General features: G+C 37.5%; 1 protein-coding gene across 1 annotated transcript in view; it reads left to right on the top strand.

Annotated features, from left to right (window-relative positions):
* Positions 1–14,035, top strand: part of LOC105825359 — a 58,965-nt gene that overhangs the window by 21,044 nt on the left and 23,886 nt on the right. The window contains 3 exon segments of the mRNA XM_012663109.1: positions 2,283–2,501; positions 2,503–2,695; positions 12,477–12,583. Coding sequence (XP_012518563.1) covers positions 2,283–2,501; positions 2,503–2,695; positions 12,477–12,583 — 519 coding nt within the window.

The raw sequence follows: 14,035 nt of genomic DNA, 5'->3' as shown, positions 1-14,035 counted from the left end.
TTTTTTTTTTTAAGAGACCAGGTCTTGCTGTGTCATGCAGGCTGGAGTGTAGTGGCATGATCATAACTCACTGAAGCCTCCAGCTCCTAGGTTCAAGTGATCCTCCTGCCTCAGCCTCCCAAGTAGCTGAGGCTATACCCAGCTAATTTTTTTTTTTTTTTTAATTGTAGGGACAGGATCTCCTTATGGTGCCCAGGCTGATCTTGAACTCCTGGGCTTAAGCAATCCTCCCACCTCAGCCTCCCAAAGTGCTGGGATTACAGGCATGAACCACCGCCACGGCCCGCCAAATAAAAGCTCTATGTTTTAACAAAAGACATTGTCTAATTTTGCAGCCTGAAGCGAATTCACAATGCAGAAAATCAAATGGCTTATTTTACTGATTCATTGTCACAAATGTTAATGCATTTTCTTTTGAAAGACTTTTAGTCGGAAAACAATGTGACCTATACACAACACATGAATGTTTCCGTTGGTCGCCGCTGCAGTGTTCCTGTCATTTGTTGTGTATTGTTCTGGATGATTTCAGAGCAACACCACACATGGCCCCTCGGCTCTTTTCTATAGGTGGTACATTTTCTCAAGTTCTGCAATACAATTTTGAGCATTCAAACAGACCCACAATATTGAATGGTTTGTATTTCTTTTTGAAAGCGTATGAAGCATTACAAAGAAATAGATGTGCACAGACTATAGAAGTTCACATGGAAATCTATGTGCAGTGTGTTTTCAATTATTATAATTGTGATAAAGGTTTGTCAAAAAGGTTTTCTTTTCTATAATACAAAGAAGGAAAATGATGGAATTTCAGTTTGTAGTCTGTCTATAAATATTATAAATCTTAACTGTTAGTAGCAGAAATGCCTATTTTACTTATAATATTTATTTTTCCTTGAAAATGTGATACATGTAAAAGTATCTGGATTGGATTTTGCAGAATGAAAAACATAAATGAAACAAGAAAAATAAAATATGGTGGTGAGTTGCTGTGTGTAAATTAAATTTCTAATGACATAGTTTGGTGGGTTTCTTTTTTTCCAACAGTAAGCTTATAAGGATTAAACTTTATTCACATAGAAACTTGGTGCATTCAGCAGTTTGCTCATTGTATTTTGCCTTTCAATATTTGGGTAGATACATACTTTCGGACTTGGGTTTCTATAATATTATATGAATGTCTACTCAAAGGCAATGTTAGCTAATGGCAGTTGCTGATGAAACCTGGCTGCAGACAAGAAAGTCTTGAGTTTTCATTATTTTTTAAAAATGCCTTCATTTTGAGTTCTCATGAACGATTTGCCTTAATTTTCTTTTGTACATAACTATGTCTCTTAGTTTATTTCATAAAGAACTCCAACACTTCTAACTTTCTTTTTGTGGATTGTGTTTTGACTTCATAGTTCTCTGTGTATCGTGGATACAATGGAATAATTCGAGCTGACATTTTTCTTGGAGAACAATGGCATTCTCTGTTTATTTAATAGACAAGGATGTCTCCAGGTTTAAAATGAATACAAATCATCAAAGGGCAAGATGGCCTACTCAATGCCTTTACTCATGAATCTTCTTTGATATGAATTCTTAAGGACTTGAAAGTTTGCAGTTTTAACTTCTATGCAACTAAAACAAATATGTCGTAACTTTTCTAGTTATTCAAAATCTATGTTAAGGCATTTAATCATAACTTTGAAAATGTCTGTGAATTATGTTATCCATGCCACCTTTATTTTATTTGGAGAAAATAAAGTAGGCAATATCTAGACTCTTTAGCATGAAATACTACTATAGTCATGCCCCACTATCCCAGGGGAGATTGGTTCCAGGAACCCCCGAAGATAAGGAAATCTGTGGATGCTTAAGTCCTTTATATAAAACAATAGTAAGCACCAAATAGTGGTGCATGCCTGTAGTCCCAGATACTCTGAAGGCTGAACTGGGAGGATCGCTTGAGCCCAGGAGTTCAGGGCCAGCCTGGGCAACATAGTGAGATCCCCTTTCTACAAAAATAAACAAATGACGAGAAGTCGGATTAGCAGGCGCAGGGATGGGGAGGGTCGAGGAGGTGGGGGGGACAGAGGGGACACCGAGGCACGGAGGGAAAGGCATGTTTAGCGCGAGACACAGTACAGCTCGGGATTGGCTCAGCTCCGTAGTATTTATCGTGGCCGCCCGCTGGGGCCCTGGCCCTGCTCTAGCTTTGTTCCTGTCCCCCAAGTCCCGGCCTCCCCCCTCCTCCTCCCCTGCAGCCCGAATAGGTGAATGGGTACCTGCTCGTGACATAGATGGGGCAAGCTAAGGCCTGGAGGGGCACAGGGAGACCAGGTCAGAAAGGAGCAAAACCTAAAGAAGTCCAACACCCCCGGCACTTCCCCTGTGCCAACACGTGTAACCGATAGTCTGCTCACTGGGCCCCTCGGGGCAGAGGTCACAGCTCCTGCCCTGGCACTGCATGCAAACACAATGCTAGCTGCCCCCTCCCCGTCCTGGGCACCCAGAGTCTCCCCCTGGGTCCCAGACCTGCTCCCACCTCCACCTGCTGCCCCGCTCACCGCCTCCGCTAGTTCCAGACACCCCCATGCCCACCCGGTCCTCTCCCCTCGCCCGGGAAAGAGGGGGGGCAAGCCTAGCTGTGACAAGTCGGGGGGGGCGGGTGACCCAGGACTTCCCTTCTCGCCTTCCTGAAATAAAGATGAGGGTACTAAAAATACATGTATATATATATATATATACAAACAAAATGGTGCAGTATTTGCATATAATCTAGTCACACCCTCCTGTATACTTTGTCATCTTTAGATTATTTATAATACTTAATACAAGTAAATACTGTGTAAATAGTTGTTATACTGTATTGCTTTTTTATTTGTATTATTTTTTATTGTTGTATTGTTATTTTTTTTCCAAATATTTTCCATCTGGGGTTGGTTGAATCGTGAGTGAAGGACCACAAGATATGGAGGGCTGACTGTTCTCCCCTTATTTTCCACCAAAAATGCCTAGAGCCCCATTAGATGGCTTCAGTAAAAGTAGTCAGAACATTGGATAGCAGATTCACAAGTTGATCACTCATAGATTCTTATGATTCCTTAATTCTGTTCTGTGGTTTCAGACTGTCCCATGGCTCAGGCAATTTGTACGACAGATGTATTGGGAAAGAGGGCTAAACATTTTGGATGTTTCAGCTAGGTTGTACACCACTACCAGAAGAAATAAATGGAGCAGATCAGTGAATGACAAGTCAGTAAATAGCTTTTACTTCACTTATATGGGCTGGTACAGCATGCACATATTAATTAGTTTATACATTTTGCCATTAAAAAATTATGTGAAGAAATATAAAATCACAGATATGATAAACTTCTATACATAAAATAAAAGCATAAAGTTTAATTAATCTTTCCTTCTTCCCACTAATAGAAAAAATTGTGTTAAGTAAATTACTGCAATTATATACAAAACTTGATTGTAAACTTCATGCAAGCTAAGACAAAGCATGAAACACACAATGTTTCATGGATTTCATTGTATAACAAAGGTAAGAATGAATTGAATTAATGTTTCATGAAATGGTACCATGGACGCTTTCAAAGTTTGAAGAAATTGTAAGCAGAAACACTTCATATATATAAAAATATGTCTGCAAATGAAATAGCATTCTTTATTTTTGTTTTTTAAAAATGATTTTAAAACTTCACTCCATAAAGTCATTCCAAAGGATATTGTGCAGAAAGCACATACTTTCTTGGATGGCATATCTACTTTTGAATGTAATCTTAGAATGATCTTGCAATCTACCACCAAAAATCTTTTTACAAGAACTGTAGTAAGTTTAGAGGTCATAGATAATTTAATTGACTGGCCAAGTTGAATACAATGTGCTATGAAAAGTTTTTTTATGGTGTCATTTGAATGCTTCACTTGTCTTCATACTGTCAGTTCAAAAATAGCGTAGATTTCTGTAAAAAATAACTACTCATGCTTGCATACACATGTATATATTTAATATATATATATGAATATGTGTGTGTATATATTTATACATCATAATATTATCTAACAATCTTGGCTTTTATATATGTGGTATATTTTACATAGAATATTAAAATAACTTTATTGCTTTTAAAAATATTGCATACTTCAAAAATATATTGTGGTGCTGATTATAAACTTAAAACACATGGTAATTTAATCAAAATGAAAACATATAATAATAGTTACACTTTAGTGCAACTAATATGTTAGTTATATATTTATTGATTTAATCCTCACAAACGTGCTACACTGTATTATTATTTTTATTTTGTATATATTTTTAATTTTTAAAATATTTTTAATTATTTAATCACGCCGAAGCTCAGCGTGGTTAAATAATTTACTCAAGTTCACCAACAAATGGGTCTAGAATTTGAACCCAATTTTGTTTGATACTAAAGTCGTGGACTTCCCACTGTGCTTGTCTATCCCTCACTGTTCTGTGTCAGTGTAGTGGATAGAAAATAATGCAAGGACATTGTCACACTTGACTGCTTAACCTGTTTTGAAAGTTTGCCTGGCATTAATCATTTTTTCCTATCAGTTAACGCATTTGATTCAAACTTGTAAGCTGCCTACCTGTTTAACCACTTGAACTCTTTCTGACTTTGTTTTGAAAAGAAATTAGCAGGGAATCCTGTACCCTGTAGCTACTGAATGGAAGAGTTGCTGTCACTACGTAAACATGATTTTAAAAACTTTCTAAAGTGGAAACTTTAAAGATGCTTTAGTTTTTACTGAAAAAAACTTTTTTTTTTTTTTTGTCTTAAAATGTGGCTTCCAACCCAACGAGTGAATAGGCAATTAAGGAAGAACACAGGCAACCTTGTGAACAATAGATTCTTTCCAGACACTACCAATAATGAGCAGGCTAAAAGCAAGCAGCTCTTGAGAGCTGGACTAGGCACTTTTGTGGGTGACATCGATAAGATACGTGGCACCTCTTTGCAGAAAGTCTTCTTCTATAACTACTGCTGGGTTAGATGGAGTGCCAACATCAAACGATGTCTTGCCTAATTTAAGAATTCTCTTTGAATTCTCAAGTACTTTTTGAGACCTACTCTCTGGTCAAGTACAGTCATCCTTTGGTATCTGTGGGGCATTGATTCCAAGACCCCTTGTAGACATCAAAATCATGGGTGCTCAAGTCCCTGGTATCAAATGGTGTACTATTTGCATATAAGGTATGTACATCCTCCCATGTGCTTTAAATCATCTCTAGATTATGTATAACACCTACTATTGGGCTATTAAGGATGAAACGTCCAATTTCCTTAAATACTAAGTTTGACAGTTGGTATCTCTGACATTTCCCTTTGACGCTTCTCGTTTTGTTTTTATTGGGAAGGTACAACCTCAATCTTTCAAATGCATGGTTTGGCTTGCAATTATATTTAAAATTTTTTTTAGAGCAATTTTTGTGAGACTATGGATAAGTCAAACATTCGTGTTATTTTCGAATATGAGTTCTGTCGTTAAACCAATACAGCACAGACAGCTTGAACTATTAATGAAGGGCTTGGGAAGGATGTGGCTAATGAACACACAGTATGTTGATGGTTCCAGAAGTTCCATTCTGGTGATTTTAATCTTGAAAATGAGCCACATGGGCGACCTCAGACCAAAGTGGACAATGATGAGCTGAAACCTGTAGTGGAAGCAAGTCCATCTCAACTTACGTGTGAATTAGCAGCAAGGTTTGACGTCACTATTCCAACAATACTGGACCATTAGAAACACATGGGCAAGGTAAAGAAGCTGGATAGATGGGTGCTGCATGAATTAAACAAACGTCAGAAGGGAAATCGTCTCAAAGCTTCCTTTCCTTTGCTGTCACGACATAAAGGCAAACCATTTCTACACTGTATTGTTACAAGTGATGAAAAATGGATTCTTTTTGACAATCACAAGCATTCGGCACAATGGTTGGATAAAGACAGTGACGAAACACAGTCCAAAACCAAATATTCATCAAAAAAAGCTAATAGTGTCTGTTTGGTGGTCCAGTGCTGGTATTATCCACTACAGCTTCATGAAACCTGGTCAATCAATTACAGCGGATGTCTACTGCAACCAGATGGACAAAATGTTGAGGATGCTTGCGATTAAGCAGCAGAGATGTCAATAGAGACAGGCCAATCCTCTTGCAAGACAACGCTGGACCACATGTCACACAAAAAATAGCAGCTGGATTTAGAAATTCTCTGTCATCCACTATATTCACCAGACTTTGCACCATCTGATTACCACTTTTTCCGGGCTTTGGATCACTTCTTGCAAGGAAAAATGTTCAATTCTCAACAAGCTGTGGGAAATGTCTTTTGCAATTTCATTGCCACTCACTCTCCAGGCTTCTTTGCCGCTGGCGTAAAAAAGCTACCATTAAGATGGCAAAACTGTGTTGATAGTTTGGGCACATATTTAGATTAATTGTACCGCTTCTTGTTTGAGATATAATAAATTAAACTTTCAATTTGAAATTGGACATTTCATATTTAATGACCTAATCAATGCAAATGCTATGTAAATAGTTGTTATACTGTATTGTTTAGGGAATAATGACAAGAAAAAATGTCAGTACATGTTCAGTACAGATGCAATTTATTCCCACATATTTTTTTTTTTTTTTTTGAGACAGAGTCTCACTTGTGTTGCCGTGAGGCTAGAGTGCCGTGGCGTCATCCTCGCTCACAGCAGCCTCAAACTCCTGGGCTCAAGCGATCCTCCTGCCTCAGCCTCCTGAGTAGCTGGGATTACAGGCATGCGCCACCATGCCCAGCTAATTTTTTCTATATATTTTTAGTTGTCCAATTAATTTCTTTCTATTTTTAGTAGAGACAGGGTCTCGCTCTTGCTCAGGCTGGTTTTGAACTCCTGAGCTCAAACAATCTGCCCGTCTCGGCCTCCCAGAGAGCTAGGATTACGAGCCACCGCGCCCGTCCTATTCCCACATATTTTTGATCTGCATTTGATTGAATCTACAGAGGCAGAACCCACAAATATGGAGGGCTAACTGTAATGTGCTCTGCTATATTTATTTCTTTATTTAATATTTAGATATCTTAATTTAATATGTGGCTCCTAAAAGTCCGGCCCATAACAACTATGGGGGACTTAAATAAGCATCACGTAATCAATACTTGAATTATTCTGCGTTTGTTGCTTCATTCAAAGCCACAGTGGGCGACCACAGACCCCTTAGTTGTCCATATACTCTAGACATGCTATAGTTCTCACCACACTCACAAGTAGTCAACAGTGCACCCAAACTAAAACTTGGCAATGAAATCCCACAGTATTTATTGAGTTGTGATAAAATGCCACATAATATTTTTTATTTATTTTATTATAGCGATTCAGTGTAACTATAAATGATACTTGGGTTAATAAGTTAAGAAAAAATGGCGTGGTGTTTAACACAGAACTTTTAAAATAGTTATTAATATTTCTTTCCATTAGGCTGTTGTACATTACGATCAAATAATTGATTATGCAGTCATCTTTTCAGTCCTGGCATTTCTAAATATTTTCTGATATCTGTCCAAGTCTACCTTTATTAGCATGGAATCCAGGCAAAATTCCAGTTATCTCTTTATGGTCTTTCTTATTTTAAAAGAAGGCAATTTGACAGCTAACTTGAAAAGAGTTATCTACAGTCCCAAGAAGATTTGGAATATAAAAATCCCGTCAAATGGTTCTGTTTCCACTTAGTCTATATTATATATCGATGCAGTTTAATAGAGCAGTCACTCTTTCCTTGTGGAATACAAACTTTGTTCTTGTGAATATTAGGGCTGAAGTGTTAGAAACATAAACCAGCATTCTACTGGGCTGCTTTTGCTCAATTGTGACATTATTCTAAGATTTGCCAAAGAAAAAACTGTAGTAATCATAGGAAAATTGAGAATGTTTGTCTGGTTCCCAGCTATCTAGGTTAAATCTCAGGATGTCTGCGAGACTGCATCTGTATCAAACATGTTTCTGCCTGGACAGTTTTAAATTTCCTAATAGGAAAGAGAGACCCAATTATCTCGTATGCCCAAATGGCTATATTTGGGATTGGTTCCTGCCTGAGAGGTGTCTTTCCAGCTTATGAGACTATTTTGGGGAACCCTTAAATTCATTTTGAGAATTGGAATGTAATTTGAGTGGTCACATAACTCTTAGCTGTGCCTAGATGTGTAACCTTATAATGGCAGGAACTTCATCATCACCTCAGTATCCCCAATCCTTATCACAAGGTTTCCTATTTCCTTGCACTTGGTAAACTACGTGTTTTATAAATGGGGAAGGTTGTTTTGAATGGAGGAAAAATCCAGTCACCCGATTCGATTTTTCATTCAAAAACATTCTGTGCCTGCTTACTATGGAACAGGCTCTGCCAAGCACAGGGCACACAGTGGTGGATAAAACAAATGTGATAGCGTCCACATGTCACTTACAGTGCCTGATGCTTAATGGATTTCTGAAAAGGACCCTGAAGAGTCCTGTCTAAAATCAAGAGCCCCGTTCACTTCCAAGGCTGTCCAGAAACAGTTCTGCTTTCAACATGGCTGTGGGTTCCCCTTCTCCCCTTGCTCAGATTGAAATAAAAACTCTTCATAGTTTTTGGGCTGTGAACTTTGAAAGGGAAGGAAATATTAGCAGAACTTCTAGGGATATTAGCGCTATACTATAGAGTGCTCTGAAAGAGCTATTGTGTCAAATGAAGACCTCTGTAAGATGCTGTTTAGATGCTGCATCATCCTAGCTCCAGCACCAAGGGCTAGGCGCGGCCAGTTCAGCACGCCTTCAAGCAAGGGTTTATGGAGACAATTTTTCAGACACGTTGGCTCTGGGCAACCTCTCCTTTGTACTCATTATTTGGCTCTGACCTATTGACTTCAGAATATCCTGAAATTGAGCCTCATGTATATCTTCAATCTCTGGAAAATTATTTACGCCCCCCAATTCAACTGTTCCATCTGGTTTGTGGTCTAAAAAAAAAGCTATCAGGAATTTGTTAGAATTTCGTTCTTTCTGTCTCTTTCATTCTTTCCTTCCTCCCTCCCCTCCTTCCTTCCTTCCTTCCTTTCTTCCATCTCCTTCTTTCCAGTTAGAGATGCTGTAAATACTGTTGGCATCCATCAGTTAGAAAAGTCTGCTGATTGGGTTAAGTTGTTGGGCTGCTGCTGTTTCACCTTCACCCCTGGCCTTCGGCTTCATTCGCTCTCTCACAGCGGGTCCACCAGAAGCGCACAGACTGGACACACGTTGCCAATTTCCTGACACCACTTTAATATAAACGAATCCTATGCTGGTGTTAAGTGCTCAGCTTAGACTAAATAAAAAATGCAAAATCATGGGAGTAAATAAATTCCAGTGGCACATTTTTGAGTACTTTAAAGTAATTATGTAAATATAAAAACATAAATGATAATAATACGAACTAAAGTATTTTTCCTTAAAGTATTTTTAGGTAGAAATTCTAAATTGACAGAAGGGAAGCCTCAAAGCAAAGTAGACCTTATAACTGAAAAATAATAAAGATTTATAGGTACTAAGATTCTTGAGAAAAATCGTTTTAAAAATGTGAACAAAAATAGCCTCCCGGTGGCTATTTTTTGGAATTGCTACAGGTGAAATGCAATGACCATTATACATCTTTGAAGTAATACCATAGGAAAATAATGAAGAATGTGGGGAATAAAGTAAATTGAGAGGCAAACTCTTGTTTCCAGATGTGACAGCATCTTTTCCTGCTGAGAGAAAAGCTTCAGGTCCCATGTTGGCATATTAGTCATTAAAGAATACACAAGTATTAATAGATCATCTAAAAGTGATCCTAGTCGGTGAAAAGTTGCTAATGAGGGCAATGGCAATAGTCTGTGTCAAGAGGTTCCAGATTATTTGGGGGTTTTGATTTCTAAACTCTTGACTTTGCTGACTCATACCTTTCCATTCTCCCAAGACAGGTTTTCCAGATCACTCTTTCGTAACCGTTTGTCATGTTTCTCATGACGGAGAATTGACATTAAACAAAGTAGGTAGCTAAGGAAAAAAATGTCATCTTAAGAGAAAAAAATTGATATGAGCAGTGGTAAAATGGTAATTTGAAAACTGTCTATCATTAGGCACCAATGATCTATTTATCATGTTTCTGTGTCTCTTCTATCTATTCCAAATGCTTCGGAAATTTTAAAATTAAAAGTATGTGAGAATAGAGAATTTAGAAATAAGCCCTTATACTTACTGATTTTTTTTTTTTTTTTTGACAAGGGCACAAAAGTAATCCAATAACAAAAGGACAGTGTTTTCAACAAATGATGTGGGGAAAATTGGATATTCATAAGCCAAAAAAAAATTCGTGAGACCCTTACCCCACATTGTACACAGATAGTAATTCAAAATAGATTATAAACTTACATGTAAGAGCTAAAACTATAAAACTTCCTAGAAGAAAACCTAAGAGAAAATATCATAACCGTAGGTTTGGGTAAGATACCTTAGTTATGACACCCCAAATTCCATTAAAAAAATTGCTAAATTAAATTGCATCTAAATTAAAAATTTTGCTCTTCCAAAGATATAATTAAAAAAATTAAAAGACAAAACATACACTTGATATCATATTTGTAAATTATACATCTGATTTAGAACTTGTATTCAGAATGTAAAAGAACTATTACAACTCAATAATAAGAAGATAAACAATTTAAACATGGTCAAAATATTTTTAAAGACATTTACTAAAGAAGATATAGGAAAACCTAATAAACATCTGAGCAGATGTTTAACATTATTAATCATTTAAAAATGCAAATTAAAATTATACTAAGATACCACTGGAATGGTTATAACCCAAAATATTGAAAACACTAAATGTTGATGCAAATATAGAGAAACTTGAACCCTCATAATTCTCTCTGGTCGAAATGCAAAAGGCTATAACAACTTTGGAAAACATGTTGGCAATTTTTTAAACGTTAAATTTGTATTTAACCATATAATGAAGCAATGCCTCGCCTACCTACCCAAGAGAAATGAGAACATAAGAACACACAAAGGCATATATGCAAATGTCCTAGCAACATCATTTTTAATAGCCCAAACCTAGAACAAATCCTGATGCCTATTGACTAGTGAATAAATCCACAAAATATGGTATAGTCATATAAAGCAATATTATTTAGCAATAAAGAAGAACGAACTACTGATACATGCAATAACATGTATGAACCCGAACAATATTATTCCAAGTGAAAGAAGCCAGATCTAAAAAAAGAACACCATATTGTATGTATTTGTTTATACGAAATTTCTAGCAAAGGTAAATTTACAGAGACAGAAAGCAGATCAGCAGTTACCTGAAGCCAGAAGGGGTAGCAGGATTGACTGTAAGTGGGCATAAAGGAACAGCTTGGGCTGATATAAATGTGCTAAAATTGCATTGTGGTAGTGGTTGCACATCTGTATAAATTTAATAAAAATCACTGACTGTCATACCTATAATTGGTGAATTTTATGGTGAATAAATTATTCATAAATTATACCTTAATAAGGATATTAAACTTTTTTAAAGTATGTGGAAGGCAAGTCTCTACTAACATAGCTATGTTTTATACTCAAGAATAAGCAAACATTGATGCCTATTAGGAATAGAATGTTTATAGAAAAGAATGAGTGATTTACTTCTGCTTGTAAAAAATATTTCAAAGTCTAATGTTGTCATTGTTTCCTGACAGATGGCAAGTGAACCTCAGGGACTATTTTCACATAAAGTAAATTCAAGGAACATTGTCCCTATCCTGGTTTCTTTGTAAATCTACACAGTAAATCAAGCAATTCATAAGAATACTGGGTTTTTTTCCTTAGGATCCTGTACCAAAGATTATTTTTGTCTGTCAAAAACTGTTATTGACGCACTATATGCAAAATTACCTGCACATAAAATGCTGAAGAGTCTTGAATGAAGGCTAGAAAGGACCAAGCAATTCGAATTCCAGTTTTAGAAATAAAGTTTAAATATTAAACTCAGAGAAATACAAATTTTCTTTTTCTCATCAGAATTCACGTCTTCTTTTTGACTCATTCTAGTACAGGAGATATCAAGGCAGATGTGGAGAAAGAAAGGAAAGAGAGAGGGGAATATTCTGGATAATATTCAATGGTAAGGAATGTAATTTATTTGTATTTTAAGATGTTTCATTATTGATTCCTTGACGTGTCACTTTATTTGACTATGTTAATTCAGTAAAACAAACTAGATCCATTTTTAAATATCAGGTACTTGTTTTGTTATACCCTTCATCAAATGATACTTTCACTATCTTTACTTAATTTTAATGAACCAAGGTTTATCGAAATTCAATTCAACTCAGTGTTCATGCAGATTAAAAGACAGTGGTTGAAGGGAGGAGGCAGGATAGGTTACTCTGTTTAATGTATGTCATGCTCTGGTTAAGAACAAGTGTACCAGTGTCAAGAAAGCTTTTGTCAGCAAAGAATCCATGGGACAGAAACATTCTCGTAAGATACAACCTGGTGGAACTGACCGGCTGTGGAGGATGAGGTGGGAGCATGAGCTCCAAAGTCTGTGGCTGTAGGGTCACGGCAGGGCGTGTTCACCTCTGAAAGCTATGTTCCAAAGGAGCAGGGATGGTCAGGGACTAGAAGATCAGGACTTTGCCGTAGACTCAGTCTCCTGGAAAAAACTGGATATTGTTTCAGTGGGAACGACTGCAAGTTGAGGCCGGAGGCCTGAAATACAATCTTGTGGAGATTTAAGGCTACAGCTGTGATATTATGACACATCTAGGTGTGTTTTCATCCACAGTTCTTGGTTCATGACTCCCATAGCCCTTGCTACAGTCTTTGGTTGTAATGTTGGGGCACTTTAGGCCTCAGGAAACAGAATTTCTCCCTCTTTCTCCTGTCCTCCTTTTACCTGCCCAAGGTAGGACTCTTAATCTGAATGTGAGTCAAAAGACCTCATTCCAGAGCGAGTCCTGCCCCACACCCTGGACGCAGAAATGCTACAGAGAGGCCAGGAAGAATCTGAACAGACAGGCCTTGCTGGGTTTCCCTACTCAGTCTATTTGTATAAGATTATACCCTTTTTATCCAATCGCATTTCTGCATGGTTTTCAATCCTGCTTATGTAATGAAGCCTCCATAAAACCCCAAAGAACAGCGTTCAGAGAGCTTCCATATAGCTGAGCGTGTGGAGGTTCCTGGGGAGTGGTGGGCCCAAAGAGGGCATGGAAGTTCCACATCCCTTCCCCCACACCCAGCCCTACACACCTCTTCAGATGTATCCTTTATCATAAACGTGTTTCCCAGAGTTCTGGGAACCACTCCAGCAAATTAGTGGAACCCAAATAGGGGGTTGTGGGAACCCCAACTTGAAGGTGGCTGGTCAGAAGTTCCAGAGGCCTGGACTTGTGACTGGTGTCTGAATGTGGGGGGAGTCTCAGGGACTGAGCCCTCCACCTGTGGGATCTGATGCTATCTCCGCGTAGACAGTGTTGGAAATCAATGAGAGCACACCCAGCTGGTGTCCGCAGCAGAGTAGATTGCTTGCTTGCTGGTGGGGAGAAGTTCCCACATATTTTGAGTTCACAGAAGTCTTCTGTGTTGATGATCGCTGTTGTGGTGTGAGAGTAGAAGAAAAAGCACACTTTGAATGTTTTTCCTTAACACCAGCTTTGGTATTTCCATAACCATATTTAAAACTGTGCAATATTCAGTTTATAAAATGACTGTTGCTCGAGAGAAAACTATTGAGGCTAAGTGATGAGTGCCTTTATGCAAGTTATTTTGCTTTTGATTATTATTTTCCATGAAAATTTACAGCTTGCATTGGGATATAACTTGTTGAAGTTGCCATCACAATTGTGTTTTTGTCATGTAGTTGGACTACATGCCTCATATAATCTTATTAAATAATTGGATCTATTAACTGTTAATATTGACTTGACCATTTCAATTCTATATTTCTCATGGGCCTTTTTAGATTCCTATA

This window comes from Propithecus coquereli, unplaced genomic scaffold (assembly GCF_000956105.1).
Source record: "Propithecus coquereli isolate 6110/MARCELLA unplaced genomic scaffold, Pcoq_1.0 Scaffold8, whole genome shotgun sequence".
Taxonomy (NCBI): Eukaryota; Metazoa; Chordata; class Mammalia; order Primates; family Indriidae; genus Propithecus; species Propithecus coquereli.
Note: the sequence above shows the minus strand (reverse complement) of the source record. Positions and strands in the feature narration are given on the sequence as shown.